Source organism: Euleptes europaea, chromosome 1, assembly GCF_029931775.1.
Source record: "Euleptes europaea isolate rEulEur1 chromosome 1, rEulEur1.hap1, whole genome shotgun sequence".
In the NCBI taxonomy this organism is placed as follows: domain Eukaryota; kingdom Metazoa; phylum Chordata; class Lepidosauria; order Squamata; family Sphaerodactylidae; genus Euleptes; species Euleptes europaea.
Genome location: NC_079312.1, coordinates 27,633,464 through 27,659,393, shown reverse-complemented (window position 1 = coordinate 27,659,393; position 25,930 = coordinate 27,633,464). Strand labels below are relative to the sequence as shown.

The 25,930-nt window shown below is 45.0% G+C and overlaps 1 protein-coding gene across 1 annotated transcript; it reads left to right on the top strand.

Annotated features, from left to right (window-relative positions):
• The first annotated feature begins 716 nt into the window (after nucleotides 1–716).
• Nucleotides 717–18,508, top strand: LOC130474267 (zinc finger protein RFP-like). The gene is made up of 7 exons (XM_056845813.1): nucleotides 717–1,142; nucleotides 6,532–6,627; nucleotides 10,118–10,348; nucleotides 10,967–10,989; nucleotides 13,568–13,683; nucleotides 16,934–17,110; nucleotides 17,991–18,508. Exons 1-7 carry the CDS (start codon nucleotides 717–719, stop codon nucleotides 18,506–18,508), a joined length of 1,587 nt encoding a protein of 528 aa, XP_056701791.1.
• The last annotated feature ends 7,422 nt before the right edge of the window (nucleotides 18,509–25,930 follow it).

Below are 25,930 nucleotides of genomic sequence, written 5' to 3'. Positions count from 1 at the left end.
TGGGCCTGCCCCATGCGAATGCATAAACGATACTGACTTTCCTTTGTTTCTCTGGTGAGTCACTCCGCATCTTATTTGTGGGTTAGCTCACCCCAGGTCTGTGTTTGGCTAAATCACTGGTTCCCAACCAGGGGTCCACAAGAACTAAATTAAGGTCCGCGAAACAAAGTTATAAACCCATAATAAATTAATATTTTCAATTAAAAGTTCTCTATTATAAAAATATATATTCAAATATTATTCTAAGTTTAATGTTTAACTAACAGTTATGATTAAAGTTTATTTTCAAATTCTCAGAATTTTTATTTTGAACCTTGGGGTCCCTACAGCGAACAAAAAAGTCGTAGTGGTCCCTGGTCAAAAAAAGGTTGGGAACCACTGGATAGTTGCTCTTTTTAACCTCCTCCTAGTTGTCTTCATTGGACTCTATAAGACAACCAGGGCACTTCAAAAAAATAAAATAAAAATCCTCGGTATGCCAAAGTCTCCAGATGGTGCAGTTCTGCTCCGGCCCTTCCTCTGCCAGAACATCTGCAAGCCACAAACTCCCCCCCCCCTCCCCGCAAACGCTTCCCGCCGGAAATCCACCAATCAGATCCACCGACCAGACGGCGGTTAGAAAAAGGCCCCTAACCGACTTCTCTTTCGTTGACTCCCAGCCGGGTTGCCTCAAGAAACTTTCTGCTCCCCCCCCCGCCCACGGGCCCCAGGCGGCCATGGAGGACCCCGTGCAGGGCCTGCAGAGGGCCGCCGTCTGCTCCATCTGCCTGGAGTTCTTCCAGGAGCCCGTGTCCATCGAGTGCGGCCACAACTTCTGCCGGGGCTGCATCTCGCGCTGCTGCGAGGAGTCGCGGCGGCGCTTCTGCTGCCCGCACTGCCGCCGCAGGGCCTGCAAGCGCGACTTCCGGCCCAACAGGGAGCTGGCGAGCATGGTGGAGCTGGCCAAGCGCTTCAGGGCGCCGCGGGGGGACGAGGCGGCGGCGGCGGCGGGAGGAGGGCGAGGCCAGTGCGAGCGGCACCAGGAGCCCCTGAAGCTCTTCTGCGAGGACGACCGCAGCCTCATCTGCGTGGTCTGCGACCGCTCCAAGGAGCACCGCAGCCACACGGTGACCCCTCTGGAGGAGGCGGCCCTGGACTACAAGGTGCGTGCGCGGCGCTGCTTTTCCTGCCCTGGGGGGATATGGCAGGCGTGCTGTCGCTTTTAGTTTTTTTATTTAAATTATTTTTCAAACTAGTTCACATGCTATTATATCATTCCATTCATATGGTATATACAATAAACAATTTCTATCTTATCATTAACCAAATATATTATTGTCATTTTTTTAAATTTTTTAAATTATTTTTCAAACTAGTTCACATTCTATTATATCATTCCATTCATAGGGTATATACAATAAACAATTTCTATCTTATCATTAATCAAATATAGTATTGTCATTTTTTTAATTATTTTTCAAACTAGTTCACATTCTATTATATCATTCCATTCATATGGTATATACAATAAACAATTTCTGTCTTATCATTAATCACATATATTATCATTTTTTAATTTTTTAAATCATTTTTCAAACTAGTTCACATTCTATTATATCATTCCATTCATAGGGTCTATACAATAAACAATTTCTATCTTATCATTAATCAAATATATTATTATCATTTTTTAATTTTTTTATCATTTTTCAAACTAGTTCACAGTCTATTATTTCATTCCATTCATATGGTCTATACTATTAACAATTTCTATCTTATCATCAATCAAATATATATATTGTCGAAGGCTTTCACGGTCAGAGTTCATTGGTTCTTGTAGGTTATCCGGGCTGTGTAACCGTGGTCCAAGACCACGGTTTCACAGCCCGGATAATCTACAAGAACCAAATATATATAATTCATGGTGGGTAGCCGTGTTAGTCTGTCTGCAGTAGTAGAAAAGGGCCAGAGTCCAGTAGCGCCTTCAAGACTAACAAGAATATTTTCTGGCAGGGTAGGAGCTTTCGTGAGCCACAGCAAACTTCTTCAGCTCACTTCTTCAGATACCTTAAAGATTAACAAAAATATTTTCTGGCAGGGTAGGAGCTTTCGTGAGCCACAGCTCACTTCTTCAGATACAGCTAGAATGTGAATCCATCTGTCTTTAAGTAGAGGAGAGTGAATTCAGACAAGCATTAGTAATTCACCTGCTATTCACATTTACATACTGTTAATATTTACATACTAATGCTTGTCTGAATTCTCTCTCCTCTACTTAAAGACAGATGGATTCACATTCTAGCTGTATCTGAAGAAGTGAGCTGTGGCTCACGAAAGCTCCTACCCTGCCAGAAAATATTTTTGTTAGTCTTTAAGGTGCTACTGGACTCTTGCCCTTTTCTACAAATATATATAGGTAGTTGACTTCCCCTCTCCCCCCCCCTGTCCATTTGATATTCTTATTTCTCTCTTTGTATTTAGTGTCTAATTCAATGTAATAAACCACCTTTATCGTTATCTTAAACTGCTTTTAACGTTAGTATCGTAATTACGTCAAAAAATTTGAATTAGTTCAAATCATATCCCTTAATGTTTCCCAAATTAAGTTCATTTACACAGTATGTTGTCCATGCCTCCCATTCTTCCACAAATTCAGCATTTTCTTTTTGATTTATTAATGCGGTAAGTTTTGCCATTTCAGCCAGAGGTATGCTGTAGTTTTACCGTGATGTCGGTTCTGTGGTTTGGTTAGGAGGCTGAAGCCCGTTCCCGGCTTTTTATTCACATTTCCTACATAGGCTGTTACCGCACTAGGTATTCCCAGCGATGTATTAAGAGTTTGAGAACGTTATAAAAAATACTGTTCGCACTTTGTTTGGCCCCTTTAGCTGTGAAGACGTCTTCCAACCCTTTTTAAGCCGTGGCATCCAAAAACCCTTTTAAAGTGATGTTTTTTTAGAACATTTTATAACACTTACCGCACTAGGTATTCCCAGTGATGTATCATTTGGAAATGTTATAAAAAACATCGCTTTAAAAGGGTTTTTGGATGCCACAGCTTAAAAATGGTTGGAAGACGTCTTCACAGCTGAAGGGGCCAAACAAAGTGCGAACAGTATTTTTTATAACAGTTTCAAACTCTTAATACATTGGTGGGAATACATAGAAAGTGCGAACAGTATTTTTTATAACATTTTCAAACTCTTAATACATCGCTGGGAATAAATAGTGCGCTAACAGCCCTAGTTCCTGAATTACAGTATATTGAGGACAGTTTGAAAGCTCTGCACCCCCCACAGCTTCACCTCCTCTCTCATAATACCAGAACGCGGGGTCATCTGGTGAAGCTGGAGGGAGAGAGATTCAAAACTGATAAAAGGAAGTATTTCTTCACACAACGCATAGTTAAATGGTGGAACTCCCTGCCCCAGGATGGGGTGATGGCTGCCAACTTGGAAAGCTTGAAGAGGGGAGTGGACATGTTAATGGAGGAGAGGGGTATTCATGGCTACCAGTCAAAATGGATACTAGAACATAAGAAAGGCCCTGCTGGATCAGACCAAGGCCCATCAAGTCCAGCGGTCTGTTCAGTGGCCAACCAGGGGCCTCTAGGAAGCCACTAACAGGACGAGTGCAGCAGCACCCAAAATAATAGGCATGCTCCTCTGATACTAGAGAGAATAGGTATGCAGCATGACTACTATCCAATCTAACTAACCGCCATGAATACCCCTCTCCTCCATGAATGTCCACTCCCCTCTTAAAGCCCTCCAAGCTGGCAGCCATCACCACATCCTGGGGCAGGGAGTTCCACAATTTAACTATGCGTTGTGTCAAAAAATACTTCCTTTTATCTGTTTTGAATCTCTCACCCTCCAGCTTTAGCATATGACCCCGTGTTCTAGTATGGGAGAGGGAGAAAAATTTCTCCCTGTCCACTCTCTCCAAACCATGCATAATTTTATAGACCTCTATCATGTCTCCCCTCAGCCACCTTCTTTCCAAGCTAAACAGCCCTAAGCATCTTAACTGCTCCCCAGAGGACAGTTGCTCTAGTCCCCTAATCATTTTGGTTGCTCTTTTCTGCACCTTCTCAAGCTCTGTAATATCCTTTTTTAGATGTGACCAGAACTGTACACAATATTCCAAGTGTGGTCTCACCATAGATTTGTACAAGGGCAGTATGGTATCAGCAGTTTTATTCTCTATTCCTCGTCTAATTATGGCCAGCATGGAACTTGCCAAGATCAGAGGAGCATGCCGATGCTGGTGCTGCAGTTGTTTGTGGGCTTGCTAGAGTCACCTGGTTGGCCACTGTGCGAACAGACTGCTGGACTTCATGGGCCTTGGTCCGATCCAGCAGGGCTTTTCTTATGTTCTTATGTTTTCTTATTCAGTGTGGCCTTCGAGGGGGTGCATGCTGGGTCGTGGTCCAAAGTCCGGTTTGTGTGCCAGCTGCTCCCAAGCTTTTAAATTGTCCTCAATATCATTTAGGAACTAGGAAAAGTGAATGGGGAACTGGGAACCAACTTCAGCCTCCTGGTTTAGTTCCGTGTATGTAAACACACGTGTAATCTGCCTGTGCCCACTATGTAAGGAAAAGCATTCTATAAATACCTTAATAAAATCAGCATAACTATAAAAATGCAGTTTCTATCGTAACTCGAGCTGCATTTGTACCAGCAGGTAACTTCTTAAAGATACATTTGCTGTCAGATCAGATTCAGTGGTTGCTGGAAGACCCATCTGTATTTCCAGGGGAATTGGAAGCAACATGGGTGATTTCCAGAGCGAGAAATCCCAGAATAGTTGTGTCCTGAGCAGCTCAATCCGCTGAGATGGAGGCAGATAACAGAAATATTTGAAGTTGATTTTATAAGAGAGATCACTTAATTCATCCCAAGTTAATGTCTGGTAAACAAACTTTGGAGAGGGTATGAAAACTGGAAAGGAATGGAAATGGATTTTTATGAAATAAAATAGTTGCATTCCTCCCCCCCCCCCCATGGATGTGTTGAGAAATATTCATAAAATCCTACTAACACCCTGGAGAAGCCCACAAAAAAGGCACAGAGGCAAATCAATATTTTATAAATACCTTTAAGTATTAAAATTGTATTAACCTCTTCAGAGGCCAGTGCAGGAGAGATTTTTGCAGGGTTAAACATGGCAGGCAGCGCGGTGCCTTTTGCAGTGCGTACTGTTGGGGGGGGTCTCCCTTCTGTGGCTGAGAACCAGTAAACAAGAGCCGCTATTTTAATCTATTTTGAAATGCTAGAGGGTATTTGTATCTCAGGGTCTGCAGAAGGTTTACGTTAGGTAGACCAGTGGTTCCCAGCCTTTTTGGAGTGGTGATCCACAAGTCCACATTTACTTGGTATGGTGATCCACTTAAAAAACAACAACACCAAATCAATAAAACTGCAAAAGCCTGAGACCCACTTTCACCGGCATTGCAGCCGACTTTTGGGTCAGGACCCACAGGTTGGAAAATAAAGTGCTGGAGGAAACTAGGTTCTTAGGGAGAGTAAGTGAAAATCTGTAAATTAGTGTTGCCAGCTGCAACAACTTCATGGCAGGGTCAACATGTTCTGCGTTTGGAACAGTTGGCTGAAGTGCCTGAGGATGTAAGATCTTTATCTTGAGGGAGGGGATCTGATTTGAGGGTTGGATCTCCTGCCCTTAGCCTTCTTCTGTTCTCTACTTGTAAACCAAGCAAGTATTACAAAACACCAGAAGTGTTGTGGAACTCCCTGCCCCAGGATGTGGTGATGGCTGCCAACTTGGAAGGCTTTAAGAAGGAAGTGGACATGTTCACGGAAGGTAGGGCTATCAATGGCTACTAGTAAACATTGATACTGGTCAGGATGCATACCTACTTTCTCCAGGATCACAGAAGCATGCCCATTATATTAGATGCTTTGGAACACAATCAGGATAATGCTGCTGCAGTCGTTTTGTTTGTGGACTTCCTCGAGGCATCTGGTTGGCCTCCATGTGAACATATTACTGGACTTGATAGGCTTTGGTGTGATCCAGTATAGCTTTTCTTATGTCCTTATGTGTTTAAGTCTCCAGTGCTTTCTCATCCAAAGGAAACAAAGCTCACTCCTCATGGAAGAATGTAACAGTACAATAGAGGTAACTAGGTTTTCCTGCATTGTGCAGGGGGTTGGACTAGATGACCCTGGTGGTTCCTTCCAACTATGATTCTACAATAGCTAGATTCAGATTTCCTTGAAACGCCTTGTGGGTATATTATGAGGAAATAGCGTAGTTTAGTTGGAGTAGAAAGGTAGACCGAGATGCTTCATGCTACCCAATTACAGGAATAAAGAGAAACCATATTTGCAGACAGCAGTCTTCATTCGCCTCAGTATCTTCCTTGTGGCTGTAAGTTTCAACAAGATTTCAAAAAAACAAAAAAGGATTGAGTCACAGGCAAAGAAGAGTGAGAGAGAGACTGCTGGAAATAGAAACCCCTCCACACATGCATACACACACATAAATAAAAGAAAATACATTTCTACCTAAGCAAACTTTTTCTTTCAGGAACAAATCCAAAGTCAATCGGAGATTCTTAAGCAAAAGAAAGAAAGGCTTCAAGACCATAAACAAGCCAGTGAGCGGACAGTTGAAGAGTATCTGGTAGGTATCTCTTTTGGTTCACAAACACAGACTTGGGGGTCTGGTCAGGACCGATCCTAGTTGTGGAAGATGGAGGATAGGGCTATCCATGGCTACTAGTAAAAATGGATACTAGTCATGATGCATACCTATTCTCTCTAGTATCAGAGGAGCATGCCTATGTCATTAGGTGCTGTGGAACACAGGCAGGGCAATGCTGCTGCAGCCGTCTTGTTTGTGGGTTTCCTAGAGGCACCTGGTTGGCCACTGTGTGAACAGACTGCTGGACTTGATGGGCCTTGGTCTGATCCAGCATGGCCTTTCTTAAGATGGGCAGAGTTGGATAACTATAGTATCAAGGAAAATGCTGTATAATGGTGTAAATAAGTGCTGTGGCTGTCTACTCCATGCATCTAATGAAGTGAGTTCTGACTCATGAAAGATGAATCTTTTTTGTGAATTTTTAAGGTGCCACTGCACTCCTGTTTTATTTCAGGCTAGGGCAGGAAATTATCTGCCTTCTCTGCTGGAGCTTACTCATGTCCTGCAGATTCAGTCCTGAAGATGTATGTTCCTGTATTCTCTTCAGGCCCTGACCTGGATGGCCCAGGCTAGCCTGATCTTGTCAGATCTCAGAAGCTAAGCAGGGTCAGCCCTGGTTAGTATTTGGATGGGAGACCACCAAGGAATACCAGGGTTTCTGTGCAGAGGAAGGCACTGGCAAACCACCTCTGTTAGTCTCTTGCCATGAAAATCCCAAAAAGGAGTCGCTATAAGTCGGCTGCGACTTGATGGCACTTTACACACACACACACACACACACACACACACACACACACACACACACATTCTCTTCTGACCTACCTGGCTTCTTGCCGTTTACATTTTAACCACATTCTGTTCCCTGAGCAAACCATGAAAATAAATAATATAACCTTGGAATTTATGCAGGCTTTTATATGCAAAGTTCTACTATCCTAAGCCTGTGCAAGAAGGGGTCATTGTGGAACTCTCTGCCCCAGGATGTGGTGACGGCTGCCAACTTGGAAGGCTTGAAGAGGGGAGTGGACATGTTCATGGAGGAGAGGGCTATTCATGGCTACTAGTCAAAATGAATACTAGGCATGATGCATACCTATTCTCTACAGCACAGTTTCCTAAATTTTTTGAGTCATGGAGCACTTTTCAGGAGAGATTTGTCATGGAGGACTAATTTTCACCTAGCACCTATATACCCAACCGAATGACAGTAGTATTTTTCTTTCCAATCTCTTCATGGAGCACTAGGAGATGTTTCGCGGAGCACCAAGTGCTCCTTGGAGCACAGTTTGGGAACCTCTGCACTACAGTATCAGAGGAGCATGCCTGTTATATTAGGTGCTGTAGAACACAGGCAGGATAATGCTGCTGCTGGCGTCTTGTTTGTGGGCTTCCTAGAGGCACCTGGTTGGCCACCATATGAACGGTCTGCTGGACTTGATGGACCTTGGTCTGATACAGCATGGCTTTTCTTAAGTTCTTGTGACCCATTGTCCCATTTCCCCCAGTATCAGCCAATTACTAAAGTTTCCTCAAGCAGTCTTCCAGTTGGGCAGAATTTCTTCCATATGTTTTGAGAACAGACTGGCTCTGTTAAGGGAACATGTTTTGAAAACCTTGGTCCCTGACAGTTATCTCATTTTGTTAGGGCAGCCTTGTTCATTATCTTACTGTTCCCAGATGGTAAGTGAAAGAGAACTAATAATTGTTCCTGGCACGCCTGGAGGTCAAATAGCTGAGCAGCACAGGCTTGGTTAGAAATTAAGAACTCCATGGTGTCTAGAAATGAGAAAATAGTGGGGGATGTGTAGATGAGATAAGCAGGAGTCAGGCTACCCACCCACCATCTTGTGTTTAAACATCTGATAACCATATGAAGTCTAGGAGGTCATTAATTCATAGGGTCACTATGAGCCCGAAGCAACTTGACAGCACTTACACACACAATCACAACTACTTAATAAATATACACACAACTGTGTGCAGGGCCTTTGTCCTCCAGTTGGCAGTCAGCACCTCTGAATGTAATTATACTGTGGTCCTTTTAAACTTTCCTATTGACACAGATAGTTCTGAGCTGCCACAGTACACATGAACACACATGAAGCTGCCTTATACTGAATCAGACCCTTGGTCCATCGAAGTCAGTATTTTCTCCTTAGACTGGCAGCGGCTCTCCAGGGTCTCAGGCAGGGGTCTTTCACATCACCTCCTTGCCTAGTCCCTTTAACTGGAGATGCCGGGGATCGAACCTGGGACCTTCTGCATGCCAAGCAGAGGTCCACTGAGCCACGTTCTCTCCCCAAGGAAGGGGACATGAATGAGGACTGAAACTGATTTCAGAGAGAGGTTTGCATGTGATGAACTGCTTCTGGAAAGAGGAAGGAAGACTAGGTTTGCAAAGAAGTGAAGGGAAATGATCGATTTAGAGGGTAACAGGCAGGAAGGCTGAAGGTATAAACCCCTGTAAGCAAGGAGACTGGGGCAGAGTGTGACAGACTACATGCAAATGCACATACCCCAGTAGGACTTTAGGAGCCTCATGGCATAGAGTGGTAAGCTGCAGTACTGCAGTCCAATCTCTGCTCACAACCTGAGTTCGATCCTGACAGAAGTTGGTTTCAGGTAGCCGGTTCAAGGTTGACTCAGCCTTCCATCCTTCCGAGGTCGGTAAAATGGTAAAGGGAAGATGACTGGGAGTAAAGGGAAGATGACTGGGGAAGGCACTGGCAAACCACCCCGTAAGCAAAGTCTGCCTTGTAAACGTCGGGATGTGACGTCACCCCATGGGTCAGAAATGACCTGGTGCTTGTACAGGGGACCTTTACCAGTAGAACTTTGGTATACTGTGCCTTGCTCTCCGTGCTGCCAAAGACACCAGTATTGGCCATCTCGGGGCCAAAATATACATATGCTGGAAGTCCACATTCAAATACAGACATGATAGATACGAAGCTGACTTATACTGAATCAGACCTTTGGCCCATTATGATCAGTATTATCTACTCAGACTGACAGCAGTTTTCCAGAGTCTTAGGCTAAGGTCTTTCACATCTGTTTAGCTGGAGATGCCTGGGATTGAACCTAGGACCTTCTGCATGCCAAGCCGATGCTCTACGCCTGAGCCACAGCCCCTCCCCTGATGTGCAATAGAACTGCCCAAAACAGTTCTTTTTCTCCCTGTCCGTGTACACCCAATATGGATCAGGGCCATGGATCCTCGGCTTTCACCCCCTAACTAAGCTCATTAGATTAAAGACAGATATCCATGTTGTGCCTGGGTTTTGTTTGTTTGTTTGTTTGTTTTGCCTAAGGGCTTACAAACTAGCTGGGGAGGTGTCGAGAGAAGCCATCAAAGAGGAAAATACCAGTAATACTCACTTTGCACGACAAATGTCTTTCCTCAACATAAGTCCAAGTCACGTGTGCCTATAACTGCTTGCTTCTTCCCGTCTTGGTTTTTTAATCACAGGAGAATTTAGATGTTGAACGGAAGAAAATGACCTCTGCATTTGAACTGCTGCATCAGTTCCTTGAGGAAATGGAGCAGCTCCTTCTGGACCAGTTGGATGAGATGGAGATGGAGGTTCGGAAAGGGCAGAAGGAAAGTGACATCAGATTCTCGGAGGAGATTTCCCTTCTTGGGGACCTGATCAGTGAGATGGAGGAGAAGTGTAAGCAGTCAGCAAGTGAATTCTTGCAGGTGAGAGTATGGATCCTGGAGGGAGTCAGAGTATTAGATCCCAAGGTCTTCCAAGGCTCATTCAAAGCCTAGTGCAGAGTGAACAGGGGAAGAGGCAGAAGGCTCCTGCATTTTCCATTCGTCAGATAGCTTGCCTACAAGCCACAGCTGCCAGGGTTTGCCTGACAGATCGCTTGTGTTGGATGTGTCATGGAGAAGAGGCTGCTGTTATGAAGAAGAGGAGTAGTAGTAGTTGGTTTTTATATGCCGACTTACTCTACCACTTAAGGAAGAATCAAACAGGCTTACAATCCCCTTCCCCTTCCCACAACAGACACCCTGTGAGGCAGGTGGGGCTGAGAGAGCTGTGACTAGCCCTAGGTCAACCAGCTAGCTTCATGTGTAGGAGTGGGGAAACAAATCCAGTTAACCAGATTAGCCTCCACCAGTCATGTGGAGGAGTGGGGAATCAAACCCGGTTCTCCCAATCACAGTCCACAGCACCGCTTGTTCTTGGTGCTAACTACATACATGACCTTAGCTTTTAATGCCATTAGCAGAGAAACACATGAGCATGTTTAGAAAACGTTTGTATTCATAATGTGAACTCTGGTTTCTTCCTGTTTCTTGCACCTCCAGAATGTCAAGGACACACTCAGCAGGTAAGTAGCTGTCTCCAGTTCCTGCAGTCTGAGGGCTGGTTCACATGTACAAGAACATGAAGTAAGGTGACTTGGACGTTTTCTCAGCAGCAGGCCTCTGCAAACCACAGCCACTGAACCTTATTTCAGTGCTAAGGAATAATCCTGGAACGCAGAGGCAAATAAAAAAAAAAGGATTTGCAAGCTGCAATTTCTCTAACCATTGGGTAAGCCTATGTGTCTCCACTCCACTAAGAGGGAGTATGGTAAAAGTTCATAAAGTTAAGTATGAGGTGGAGAAAGTGGATCCCATAATACTAGACCTTGGGATGCCCAGTGAAGTTGATGGGAAGTAAATACAGGAGAGATGAAAGGAAGTAGTTCATAGCACAGTGCATAATTAACTTGTGAACCTCCCTGCCACAGGATATATTGACGGCCACTAAAATTGCTGAAAAATGGATCAGGCAAATTCATGGAGGCTAAGTCCATCAATAGCTAGTAGTGGAACCCCCATATTCAGAGGCAGACTACCTCTGCATGCTGGTTGTTTACATAAGACAAAAAGAATGGCTGGGTCCTGGTCCTTAAGCTTATGTTGCCTGTTGCAAAGTTGTCAGTATGTAAAGTGTTTATGGCTGACAGTTGCAGTGTCTTCACTGTTAGAAACAGGCCTTGATGTGGAAGACAGAAAGGAATTAATAGTATTCGGAGAAGGACTTTGACTCCCCCCAAGCTTTTAGAACATTCACTCACACAGAAGGTGCAGCCAAACCTGTGGATGAAGCAGAAATCTGAAGGAGGAATAAAAAAATAGCATTTAATTGGCACCTTTATATTAGGGTTGCCAATCTCCAGGTGGTGGTTGGAGATCTCCCGCTATTACAACTGATCTCCAGGCAACAGAGATCAGTTCCCCTGGAGAAAATGGCCACTTTGGCAATTGGACTTTATGGCATTGAAGTCCCTCCCCTCTCCAAACCCCTCCGTCCTCAGGCTGCACCCCCAAATCTCCAGGTATTTCCCAACCCAGAGCTGGCAACCCTACTTTACATTAACCTTCAACCATATACAGGGGCCCATTAATGATTCCGGACCAATCTAAAACTAGACTTTTCAATGCTGTAAACTGACTGATGCTCTTATGTACCTTGCCCCCAAAAGAGAGGACAAAACTCACAAGGAAAGTGTCAGTGTGAAGAGGCAAGTTTTTATGAAGTCTGTAAATACACCAATGAAAGGAACCAGAGGAAGAGATAGCAGGTGGCAGCAAGAGAGCAGACGGAAGCTGGGGGGTTGCAGATATAATCTTGGGTTAAAAAAGAGGCCACTGACATCAGGGGAACAAAGAGAGCATGGATAGAGAGGAAAGCAGATAGGTCAATGGGAGCCATACAATAAAGACATTTTCTAGTAAATAGAGCAGTTTGAACAGAATGTGAGAAGGGAGAGGGGCCAAAACAAAGAGCAGAAAAGAGGAGCAACATGTTCGTATTGATGGATGGAACAAATTAGACAAGCTGATGAATTCAAGTGGAAAGGGCTGAGAGAAGAGGCAGAAAAGTCAAACTGTAGTCATGAGAAAAGCATTTTGATGAGCCCGCAGCCAAGGAAGCTTGCAGAACTTTCTAATGCTGGGTTTGCTCCTAGGCAGTAATAAACTACCGTATATACCCATGTATAAGCCGACCCGCGTATAAGCCGAGGTGCCTAATTTCTCCCCAAAAATGGGGAAAAATTAGGCACCCGCGTATAAGCCGAGGGTCGGCTTATAACCCCTCCCCCCCCGCAGGCTTACCTGACAGGGCTCTCCAGCGGCGAGGGTCCGGCGGCGGCGCGGCCCGGGGGGGCCTGGGCAGCCTTCCTGCGACTGCAGGAGTCTGCCCAGGCCGCTCCCGGCGGGAGGAAGCGGCGGCGAGGCCCAGGGGGACCCGGAGCAGCCTTCCTGCGGCTGCAGGAGGCTGCCCAAGGCCCCTCCCGCCCGGGAAAAATGGCGGCGGGGGGCGGGGGGCCTTGGGCAGCCTCCTGCAGCCGCAGGATGGCTGCCCAAGGCCCCTCCCGCCCGAAAAAAATGGCGGGGGGGGGGGGGCGGGAAGGGCCGGGGCAGCCTTCCTGCAGCCGCAGGATGGCTGCCCAAGGCCCCTCCCGCCCAAAAAAAATGGCGGCGGGGGCGGGAAGGGCCGGGGCAGCCTTCCTGCAGCCGCAGGATGGCTTCCCAAGGCCCCTCCCGCCTGAAAAAAATGGCGGCGGGGGCGGGGGGGGGCCTTGGGCAGCCATCCTGCGGCTGCAGGAGGCTGCCCAAGGCCCCTCCCGCCCGGGAAAAATGGCGGGGGGGGGCCGGGGCAGCCATCCTGCAGCTGCAGGAGGCTGCCCCAGGCCGCACCCGGCGGCAGGAAGCGGCACGGGCCCGGCGGCGGCGGCGGTAAGTTTCCCCCCTCCCTCCTCCCTCCTCCCTCCCCCGTATTGACCCGCGTATAAGCCGAGGCCGGCTTTTTCATCCCATTTTTGGGGCTGAAAAACTCGGCTTATACGCGAGTATATACGGTATGCCCAGAATTCAAACAAGAACAAATGTCACTTTGGATTTTCTCCTTGCTAGATCTCAGAAGGAAGAGCTTCATTTGCCTGTGGAGATTTCTCAAGACCTAAAAGAAAAACTCAGTACATTTGATAAGAAAAACATTGCCTTAGAAAAAATCCTGAAGAAATTCAAAGGTAAAGGAGAGTTGACGTCTAGTCTTAAGGCTGCCTTATCTTTGACATTCCACTCTCTCTCTCTTCACTGCAGCTAAGAGGCAAACCACACAATATGTTTCTTCTGTCATGCATAATCGCTTGCACGTGTTCCCTCCAGCCACACAGCAGCTGTGGGGAACTGCTTCAAAAATAAAGGAGAGCCAAAATGGACTCAGAATGGTGCCACGGGGGGGTGGGGGGAGGAAGGTCCCCCCTCCACCAGTTGAGGGGGAAGTCATTTCATTGATTTTGTGCATTTCGAGCAGCAAAATCAGGAAAAAAAACTCCATGCAGGTTTTTGTGTGAGAAAACTGCTTGGGGAGGGAGGCAGGAGATCCTCCTCCCCCGAAACACTGTTCCAAGCTCATTCAGGCTCTCCTTTTTCCCCCTTAGAAACAGTTTCCCACAGCTGTTGCATGGCTGCGGAAAACACAGGCAAACTAGTGTAAATGAGTGGAGAAATGTATAATGTAGTTTGCCTCTAAAACCCTCCTCCCTGTCCTGTTCATTTTGTACTTTAACCCTACCAGCCCGCTTCTTTCCTGTCACCAGTGCATGTAGAACGTCTCTGCTTTTGTCAGTACTGAATTAAAAGAGGAATATTATCTAGTTTGCAATTGCAGCTCTTGGAAGCTAGGCAGGGTCGATCCTTGTTAGTACTTGCATGGGAGACCACCAAGAAAGACCAGGGTTGCTACACAGAGGTAGGCAATGGGCAACCACCTCTGAAAGTTTCTTGCCTTGAAAATCCTATGGAGTGGCCGTAAGTTAGCTGTGACTTGAGGGCAAAAAGAAAAAGAAAGAAAAAGAAACATGGAAAGAAGGAAGCAAAAAAACAACAATAAAAAACCCTCCCATCGCAGGGAATATCCACAGGAGGGATGTTTTGGGCTGCTGAAGATCTTGCCTGGGCAAGATCTTAGTAAATGTCTGTTCAGCAATAAGCCCGATTCAGCAGATAATCCGCTTTTCTTTGTTTCCCCCCCCCCTTACATCTCCACGACGAATGGGGCTTTATTTGAAAAGAATGAACACTGGGAATTCACAGAACCTGTTACTCATTGTTATAATGATATGCAGTGGCCAATTAAAAGAAGAAGCCCCCCCACACACACACACAATGGCCAGGAGGCCAAATGTTTTTCTCCCTCTCCCATAATACTAGAACACGGGGTCATCTGCTAAAGCTGGAGGGTGAGAGATTCAAAACAGATAAAAGGAAGTATTTTTTCACACAACTCATAGTTAAATTGTGGAACTCCCTGCCCCAGGATGTGATGGCTGCCAGCTTGGAAGGCTTTAAGAGGGGAGTGGACATGTTCATGGAGGAAAGGGGCATTCATGGCTATTAGTTAAAATGGATACTAGTCATGCTGCATACCTATTCTCTCTAGTATCAGAGGAGCATGCCTATTTTATTAGGTGCTGTGGAGCACAGACAGGATGGTGCTGCTGCAGTCATCTTGTTTGTGGCTTCCTAGAGGCACCTGGTTGGCCACTGTGTGAACAGACTGCTGGACTTGATGGGCCTTGGTCTGATCCAGCAGGGCCTCTCTTATGTTCTTATGAGGGGAAATAGCTGCCATGGAAAATGGCTGCCATGTGGGCAGGACCAGGAAAACCTGTTTTCCTGCCCACCCAGCAGCCATCCAAGCTTTCCTGTGCACTTTCACAAAACGTAGGAGCAAACCTAGTTTGGGAAAGATCATGGAAAAGCCATGGAAGCCCTAAGAGGTGCGAGGGAGAGGGGAAACCCTGCTTCTGAACTGTGTAGTGTGTGTGTTAAGTGCCGTCAAGTCGCTTCCGACTCATGGTGACCCTATGAATCAATGTCCTCCAAGACATCCTATCTTTAACAGCCTTGGGTCTTGCAAACTGAGCGCCGTGGCTTCCTTTATTGAGTCAATCCATCTCTTGTTGGGTCTTCCTCTGTTCTTGCTGCCTTCAGCTTTTCCAACATGATTGTCTTTTTCCAGTGACTCTTGTCTTCTCATAACGTGACCAAAGTAGGACAGCCTCAGTTTAGTCATTTTAGCTTCTAGGGTCAGTTCAGGCTTGATTTGATCTACAACCCACGGATTTGTTTGTTTGGGTTTTTTTTTTTTTTGGTGGTCCACAGTATCCGTAACACCCTCCTCTAACACCACATTTCAAAGAAATCTACTTTCTTCCTGTCAGCTTTCTGTGTAGAGCCTAGGACAAATCACCTGTGTGGAGAAGGCCTGAGTGACAATTTTAGACAACGGCCAGTGTGAAAGCGATGTGATGGATTTCCTGGGCTAGCCACCATCCCACAGGATTTCTTCCTCCATCACAACACAATTTCTTATCAATCCCATTACACTGAGGTTGTCAGTGGGAAATTAAAAGAGAAAATTCAAGAGGGGGTAGGATCTGGGGCTGAGTCCAGCTCATGGAAGCCTGGATTGATAACAGGTAAAACTGACAGGCACGAGATGGTATGCTTTTTAAAACTGAGCTAGAACAAAGTTTATTTCAGGGGAAAAAAACACAACTTGAAGTATTTTTTTAAAAATTAATTTTATTATATGTGTCCAAATATTCTAAGAATTGATAGAAAGAGGCAAATATTAACAATGAGCTAGGAGTTGTGGGATGTTAGACTTTAAACTGTACGCGCCTCAGAAAACCCTCCTCTCAGGCAGGTTTACAACATATTAACACAGTCCTCTTTCAACAACTAAATTTCAACTATACCAACTGAAACCCTGCTGATACACTGTAAACTTCCATTAGCCAAACAGGGAAACTTAACCCAAAGATCTAATATCTCTTCCAATCTTTCATGCACACTCCTATTAAATAGCTAAATTTGAGTACTGAAGCACTTCAGAGACCAACAGGATTTTCAGGGTATAAGATCCTGTTACCAAGTCCTGTTAAATGAACTCTCAAAAGTTAACTTATGACTAACAACCTCATATGTCGGATCTTAACTTTTCCCAATATAGTTTCTATTGGCTGATTCACTGAGATAATATTTCTGATTTGTCAATTCATTGCAGAATTTGGGTTTTCAGGTGTCACAGGCATTTTAGCAATGTCGTATTCTAACCCTCGGAATGATAAATCTGCCCTCTCTCCTCTTCCCCCCTGACTTTTTCTCCTCCACTGTTTTTTTGCATGATTATAGAAAGATAGATAAAATATCGAACAATTTAACACGAAGTCAGAACTCTTTCTCACTTTCTCCGTTGCTCTTTGTTAGACTCTTTGACGTTCGAACTGCAAGAAAAAGGAGAGGATGCGTCTGTGACGACAGGTGTGCAGACAGATCAGACGTTCGGACTGCGAGAAAAAGAGGAAGCGTCTGTGACGACAGGTGTGCAGACAGATCAGACGTTCGGACTGCGAGAAAAAGGAGAGGAAGCGTCTGTGACGACAGGTGTGCAGACAGATCAGAAGTGTTTATGTTGGCAGAAGAAGGATGAGATTCTCCCAAACTGTGTTTCCACACAGAATCCTTTACCTCCTGTAGGTATGTGAGGCTCTGAATTACTTTGCTAAAGAAAGGATTAACTTGCTACTCATCAAGAAGGGGAGGAACGGTGGCTGTAGTGATCAAGTGCCTGAAAGCAGTAATGGGTCGGATGAGAGATGATTTAATAAACAGAAGCTCATTCAGATTTAGTCATGTGGGGCCTCTCTCAGCTGGGAAACACACCGATGGGCATGGACTGACTGCCTAGCTGGGCCCCTGGGCTCTTTTGAGGAATCTTTGACTTTTAGCGTTGCCAACTCTGGCTTGAAAATTCCTGGAGATTTGGGGTCAATAACCTGGGGAGAGCCTAATAACCCTACCTACTCCAGTGAAGTGGAAGAATGGCAGGATTGGCCGGGAAACACACTGACAGGCCCAGCTGGGCCTCTCAGCGGCGATCGTGGCTGAACTGGCCCCATCTGATTGTATTGACTTTGATTGGATTAACTCTGGTTTTATGATTAATGTGTATTGTGGTTTTTATATCTAAAGTACAGGTGTGTATGGTTTTATTGTATTATTCGTTGTTACCTGCCCTGAGCCTGGCTTGCCAGGGATTGAGGGTGGGCTAGAAGTCCAATAAATAAATACATAGGGTGGATCAGGTATGTTTTGCCTGATCCTTTCTAAAGGATCAGGTTATCTTGTGTTATGCGTGATTTGGCCCAGAGCCTCCAATTTACAGAAGCACCAAGACACCAGCTGCTTCCACAGGGCACCAACCAGTGGTAGCTGAGTGATGGAGAGAGGCCCTAACCCTCTGATCCCATCTGTCTCATTGCAGAAAATATGACACTGGATTTGGACACTGCCGGCCCCTACCTTATCCTGTCAGACAATGGGAAAAGCGTGAAGCTGGGAGAGACGCGCCAGAAACGTGCCAAGTCTTGGGACCGATTTAACGTGTACCCCTGTGTTTTAGGCAGTAAAGGGTTTAACTCTGGGAAGCACTGCTGGGAGGTGCAGGAGGTCGAAGGAGGGTGTTGGGCCGTGGGTGTGGCCAGAGAATCCGTGAAGAGGAAGAGGAAGCTCAACTTCCGGCCCGAAGAGGGAATCTGGGCTTTAGAGCACTTAGGATTCTCTCATTACCGAGCTCTGACCTCCCCTCCAACTCCTCTGCCCCTGAGCAGGATGCACCAAAAGGTCCAGGTATGTCTAGACTACGAAGCAGGCCAGGTATCCTTTTTTGATGCCGAGAAGGATACTTGGATCTTTACATTCCCATCCATTTCTTTTGGAGGAGAGATAATCTATCCCTGGCTGTGGGTAGGGCGGAGGTCACAGCTCAGACTATGTCCCTGAAGCTGTGCGTACCTTTTACAAACAGGCCAAAGAACAAAACCGAGATTAGTTGCCATTTTGTCCATACAGCAATTTCAGAATAGAAATGTAACATCACTTCAGTGACCTCTACTTACATACATTTCCACTGAGCTTAAAATATTCTAGTTGTCTCTGAGTTAAGAAATCTAAAAGGTGCCGACCCACTGGTACATCTGTTTCAGCATTCTGTTCATAGAGTGGCCAACCCAGCTTGCCGGGAATGAGAGCGGGATATAAATGCAAATCAATAAATAAATGAACCCCTTGAGCTGGCGGGCCAGCAAAGTGGGCATAAAGACCAAGTAGGGTTGCCAGGTCCCTCTTCGCAACCAGAAGGAGGTTTTGGGATTCTGAGGCCCTCGGCAAAAGTTCCCGTTTCAAAGGACCAAACGGCCACATTGGTATGTGTGCATTTTCTTGGATAATCTTTCTGATGTATTAGTTTGCAGTGATCAATTATGAAATTACTGTTGTTTTTGTTGTAAGCTGCTTCACACTCGATAGTAGGATATATATATATTTTGAATAAATAAACTGGAGGTCACCAATCTTGTTGAGACTTTTGGGCCAATTTTGAAAACAAATCCTGGGCACCACAACAAAATGACTAATCACAGGGCTAGGTCCCATCACAAATTGTTAGAAGAAGAAGAGTTTATTTTTTATATGCCGACTTTCTCTTCCACTTAAGGAAGAATCAGCTCGGCTTACAATCACCTTCCCTTCCCCACAACAGAAACCCTGTGAGGTAGGTGAGGCTGAGAGAGTGTGACTAGCCCAAGGTCACCCAGCTGGCTTCATTTGTAGGAGTCGGGAAACAAATCCAGTTCACCAGATTAGTGTCCGCCGCTCATGTGGAGAAGTGGGGAATCAAACCCAGTTCTTTGGATCAGAGTCCACCGCTCCAAACCACTGCCCCATGTGAGTTTGGAGATTCCAAGCCAAGCATCCTCCTGTGATGGACGCAAACTGGTGTTTCCAAACTGGTGCTCTCTGCAGACAAAAGATGCCCCTAGGCTCTTTGGAAGGAAAATCTTCTCTTAGGGTTGCCAACTCTGGCTTGGAAAATTCCTGGAGATTTGGGGGCAATAACCTGGGGAGAGTCTAGTAACCCTACCTAATCCAGTGAAGTGGAAGAATGGCAGGATGGGCTTGATGCTTTTAGGGAAGAAGCAAGTGGGTGGCGGGAAACACACTGTCGGGCACTATAGTCCTCTTGGACACAAAGCTGGAGATCACTGAAATAAACTGGATACCCTTTGCAGGGCCCTGAGGAGGCAGCGTCCTGCCAAAACCTGTCCAGACTTGGGTTTGCACTGATACTTCAATGCACTTGGCTCAAGCAGCTCCAAACATCAAGCAGACCATTCTGCTATTAATAAATCGATTAAAGAATCTCGGAGAAACTTATGGGAAAAATTTCCTGAGAAACCTGGAAGTGAAATATCCCCTGGAGGCTCTCCCTAGCTCTTTGGCATTGTTGGCTGTGTCAGTCTTTGGAATTTTTAAGACCCAACCCAGGAACTAATGAAACAAATACTGCAAGGACTACCTTTTTGAAAATACTCTGATGTGTTGCAACAAGGGAGGGGGACTGTAAAAAGGTAAAGGTTCCCTGTGCAAACACCGGGTCATTCCTGATCCATGGGGTGACGTCACATCCCAACATTTTCTAGGCAGACTATGTTTACAGGGTGGTTTGCCATTGCCTTTCCCAGTCATCTTCCCTTTACCCCCAGCAAGCCAGGTGCTCATTTTACCGACCTCAAAAGGATGGAAGGCTGAATCAACCTTGAGCTGGCTACCTAAAACCAACTTCTGTCGGGATCGAACTCAGGTCGTGAGCAGAGCTTGGACTGCAGCACTGCAGCTTATCACATCTTTAAAACTTGTGGGCTGAGGAGGGAGGGCAAAAGAATGGTTAGCATCCATATAGTGGAAAGCGCTTCATATAGATTATCTCATTATGATCCTTAGTCTGGTAAACAGGGCAGCATTATTATTGTAGGTTTGGGAGGTTTGCACGCTCAAATCTCTCTCCTGTGACAAACACAAGAGGTGGCTTTATTTTATTTACTTCATTTAGCCCCTTGAGAGCACATCACATCACCAAAGAGGCTGGTTTCAGTCTCCTCCATTTACATCTTCCTGGCTTCTGTGCAGTCCCACATGGGGATCTGCGCATGCAAATGTGTGCCTGCACAGAGGAGCACACAAGGAACAACAGTTACAGGTAAGTGCAACATTGCTTTTATCCTTACAACAACCCTGTGTGGTAGGGCTAGGCTGAGAGTGAGCGACTGGCCCAAGGTCACCCTCTCACGGCAGTCGGGATTCGAACCCGTCTCCAAGACCCTAGTCTGACACTAATCACTGCACTACGCTGGCTCTCAAGCCATTCCATCTCAGCCCCTATGGAATTCAGTGGGCCGACTGACAAGAAAGTATATGGAGGTTTGTATAGCCTGTGTAATTTAAGCCTTCCCCCGACACGCTGAGGCGCTCGCCTACAGCTACCTAATGAAATCATGGCAGACGTGACATTTGAATTGGGGACCCTGCAAGTATCGCCACAGTTTTTTTTTTTGAACTGCCAGTTCCTGTAGAAAGGGAGTAGGAAGAGATCAGCAGGGTTTCCAAAACCTTTTTTTTTAATCACATGTGTCCCGTGCTTTGCGTAACATGACAGTGAAACCAAATGGGCACCTCTTCCTCTCTGACCGGATCACACCTACCTGAATCAAAGGCCAGAACTCCTTCTTGCTTTCCTTTGTATTACCCCAAATGAAGGAAACCTACACTTTTGACAGAACAGTGCTGATCATAGAATCATAGAGTTGGAAGGGACCACCAGGGTCATCTAGTCCAACCCGCTGTACAATGCAGGAAATTCACAACTACCTCCTCCCTGCACTTCCCCAGTGACCCCACTACATGCCCAGGAGAGGACCACAAAATCACACACGGAAGAGACCACAAGGGCCATCCAGTCCAACCCCCCACCCCCACCATGCAGGCTCCCACAATCAAAGCACTCCTGACAGGTGGCCATCCAGCCTCTGCTTAAAGACCTTGAAAGATGAGGACTCCACCACCCTCCGAGGCGGCGCCTTCCACCATCGAACAGCCCTCACCGTCAGAAAGTTCTTCCTAATGTTTAGGTGGAATCGCTTTTCTATTAGTTTAAATCCATTACTCCGTGTCCTAGTCTCTGAAGCAACAGAGAACAAGCTAGTTCCCACATTAACATGGCATCCCTTCAAATATTTAAACATGGCTATCATGTCACCCCTCAACCTTCACTTCTCCAGACTAAACAAACCCAACTCACTAAGTCTCTCCTCGTAGGGCATGGATTCTAGACCTTTGACCATTCTGGTCGCCCTCCTCTGGACACGCTCCAACTTGTCAACATCCTTCTTAAATTGTGGAGCCCAAAACTGGGCACAGTACTCCAAGTGAGGTCTGACCAATGCAGAATACAGTGGTAGTAGTACTACTCCTAGATCAAGGTCTTACCACTGGATAGAGTAAGGTAACCTCAGGCAGTAGCTATTAGAGGCGCCAGTAGAGGGTGCAGAATGTTAAAGGATTATATCTTTTACCACAAGAGGGCTTCCATTGGGAATGTATTCATTCAATAGCTACAGGTTTCACTTGTTTCTCTTTAATAAGGCTGTAAGTTAGCATTTGTTTTCAGCAGCTGGAAGAACATCCTTTCTGTACGGTGGACACATTTAGGTTTTGCTGTTTGTGACCCCCTGAGATTATTTATTATTATCACTTACTTAATTTGCACTCCCGCCTTTCTTCCCAATGGGGACCTAAGGTGGCTTACATCATTCTCCTCTCCTCCACTTTATCCTCCCAACGACCCTGTGAGGTAGGTTAAGCTGAGAGAGCATGATTGGCCCATGGTCACACAGCAAGCTTCCGTGGCCTGAGTGGGGATTTGAACTTGGGTCTCTCAGATATCGTCTGACACTCATCACCACGGCACCACCCTGGCTCTCGTGGAGTGTCACGTTGCCCATGAAACACAGACTCCCACCCTCTTGATTTCATCATACAAAAGCTAAGGGATGCTCGACAAGAGTTATAGTTTTAAAACTACCTCAAATCATTTTTTTAAATATAACAGTCACTCATAGCATGATTTTGGGGTGACCCTGAATTTAATTGGCATGTGCCACTATGTAGCTTTGTAGCACATAGAGAATAGTCACACTAGGGGGAACTTCATGTTAGACCTGCACAGAGAATTTATAATCTGGAAATTCTGAAGATATCGTGAGGAAGGCATGTATTTAAATTGTTTGCCCTATATGTTGCAACTATCAGTGCCAAGCTTGATTATTTCAAGCTTATTTCCCAGCCTTTGATTTTTAATAGTATATGTTTGGACAAACCATTTCAGCAAAATTCTTACCGTCACATCCTTGGAAAGATAATTGTGAATCATTGGAAGCTTGCCCAGAGATAAATCTTGCAAAGTGAAGAACAGCCAGATCACTGGTTTGCAACTGTAAGTTCAGAAATACTTACATCATAGAATCACAGGAGATGAATTAATTGGTTTTGATAGTCATGTGAATTTCACATAATTGGATCTAAATAAGATAGCCACACTTAAGACACCTAAATACGGGTTGCGTAAGACTATTTTTATGTTTTTCTGTGTCTGGTTCCATTCACATATGCAAGTATTTTTGTATCATTGTGATTTTTTTTCATATTTTCATAATTTCAAGGGTGATTAGATTTATCTTTTTAAAATTTAATTTAAAATCGATGGGAGTGATCTTTGGCAGAGATACTGTTTTCTCTTGACACCTGTAATAAATAAGCTGACTTCAGGAACTCATCTGTATAGGTTATCAGCCTTCTGACTGAAGAGAATACTCCCATCCTGTGGTTTAGTGGTTAATGCACTTTGAAACAGGGAAAGACTCTTGTTTCCATCCGTCTGTTTTAAAAGGAACACTTTCCCCACAGATGGGGGTAATACTCTGTTACACTTTGGGGGTTACCACATTATGTATTCCCAGCGATGTATTAAGAGTTTGAAAATGTTATAAAAAACATCGCTTTAAAAGGGTTTTTGGATGCAACGGCTAATAAATGGTTGGAAGACGTCTTCACAGATAAAGGGGCCAAACAAAGTGCGAACAGTATTTTTTATAACATTTTCAAACTCTTAATACATCGCTGGAATACATAATGCGGTAACCCCCTTAGACATAATACCACACACAAGGCTCTCTCAATATAAAATCAACTCACGTATGGATGGAGGTTAACAGCATCAATCTTATTTTTAAATGGAGAACGTTCCACAACATAAACCATTATCTAACTCTATTACAGCTTTGGTATAACTTCAAGCATTTTTATCTGTTCCATAGACATAGGTCGAAATCCCCAATCAGCCGCAAAGCTTACTGCGTGACCTTGTTCCAGTCCCTTTCCATCTAACCTACTCCAAAGGGTTGTTGTGAGGATAAACTTAGGCTCTGGAGGAAGGGCAGAACAAAGAGGTGATCTGTGTAGTTTGATGCTTTGAAAATAATGTATTCTCTAAATTAGTGGACTCTGAAAAACTAAAGACTTTAAGAAGATAATGCAGTCAACCTCTTAGAAAAACAGGCACATACACATGATTTTAACCCTTGAAAAAGTTTATCAAGTAGAATTAATAATACAAGAAAGCACAGAAAGTTTGACTTACTGACTTTGACAGAGAAATTAAAAACGCATTCTAAGCTAAAGGGCCCTCACAAATTCAGGACTCTTTAAGCAAATCTTACCCAGCTTCCTTTTGCTGTGAATAACTACCATGCAAATCTTACATCCAGCCTTCAGATTCCCTCTAAGGTGCCGTGTTTTCCTCACTGCATCCTGGTTATGAATCAGAATCTCTTTGTTCCCTTGAAGCAAACCAAGTGATTCAAACCTGGGGACCTACCAAACAGCAGCTTCTGCTCCTCCGAATTCAGGTAGGGACTCCTTCCTGGCAAGACAGGATTATTTGGGTCATGCTGCTACTACTAGATAATGACACATGAACAGATCATTGTTCTTCCATCTCCCCAGCCTCGCTGGCATCACTGGATATTGATTTCATGTTACAGCAAGAAGATAAAGGAACACCATGGGTAAGCAACGTAGATAGCTTTTGTTCCAGCAAAGGAGATGCCTCTAGTCACGGCTGTATATGTGTGCATTGCGCAAGATCAAGAAAGGCCATAGCTCATGGGTGCTTTGTAAGCACAAGGTCTCAGGTTCAATTTCAGGCATCTCCAATTAAAAGACTCTCAGGTAGGAGGTCTGGGAAAGGCTTTCTCTGCCTGTGACCTTTGCAAGCAGGTGGCCACCAAAGGAGGCAACACTAGGCTAGAATGGACCCATGTTTGAGTCAGTCAGAAGATTCACATATTACTGGGAGAATCTGGGTTCAATCTGCCAACCCTTTTCTTGGCACAGAACTGCAGAGGGGTTAAATGGAATGCAACCCTACTTCTATTAAATGAGTTCCAAAGAAGGACCTTGACACAAGCCTCCTTAAACTCAATGGGGCTTATGTCTAAATGAACATGAATAGGATTGTGCAGTAATGTTCCGACCTCAAGCTTGCTTATTGCTGAAGCCAACGGGACTTATAAACAGATCTGGCTCAAAACGTTCTTGGGGTTCAGTCTACCAGCTTCTCCACTGGTAAAGGAGGGTCTGCTTTTGACCTCTAAGAGGCTATGATTGGGATCATGAGACTCCTGTGTACATAAGCTAAGGATACAGGCCATCCTGAGACGGGATTTAGAAAGATCAAGCATAAAATGCTGGCCTTGATTTCATCATACAAAAGCTAAGGGATGCTCGACAAGAGTTATAGTTTTAAAACTACCTCAAATCATTTTTTAAAATATAACAGTCACTCATAGCATGATTTTGGGGTGACCCTGAATTTAATTGGCATGTGCCACTATGTAGCTTTGTAGCATACAGAGAATAGTCAGTGTTTCAAGCAGAATGAAAGAACACCTACATTGCAGGTAGGTGGAAGGCAATGTTTGATGCATTGAAAATAATGTATTCCCTAAATTATTTGCAACCAACCTTTGTAAGCCAAAAAGAAATCTTACGGAAATGTTAAGAGGCTTCCCTAATGAGAATCCTGAACAACAAAAATCCAGCTTTGACACTCATGTTCCAGAAATACTGAAGTGGCAGGCATCACACATGAACATATCCCAACATATGGAAGAGCTGCATGTTTCAAAATAGCTAGATTTGAGCCCAGGAGCACTTTTAGAGACCAACAAAATTTGGGGGGGGGTATAAGCTCTTGAGAGTCAAATCTCCCTTTGTCAGATACCCCACTTCGATTCTCAAAAGCTTATATCC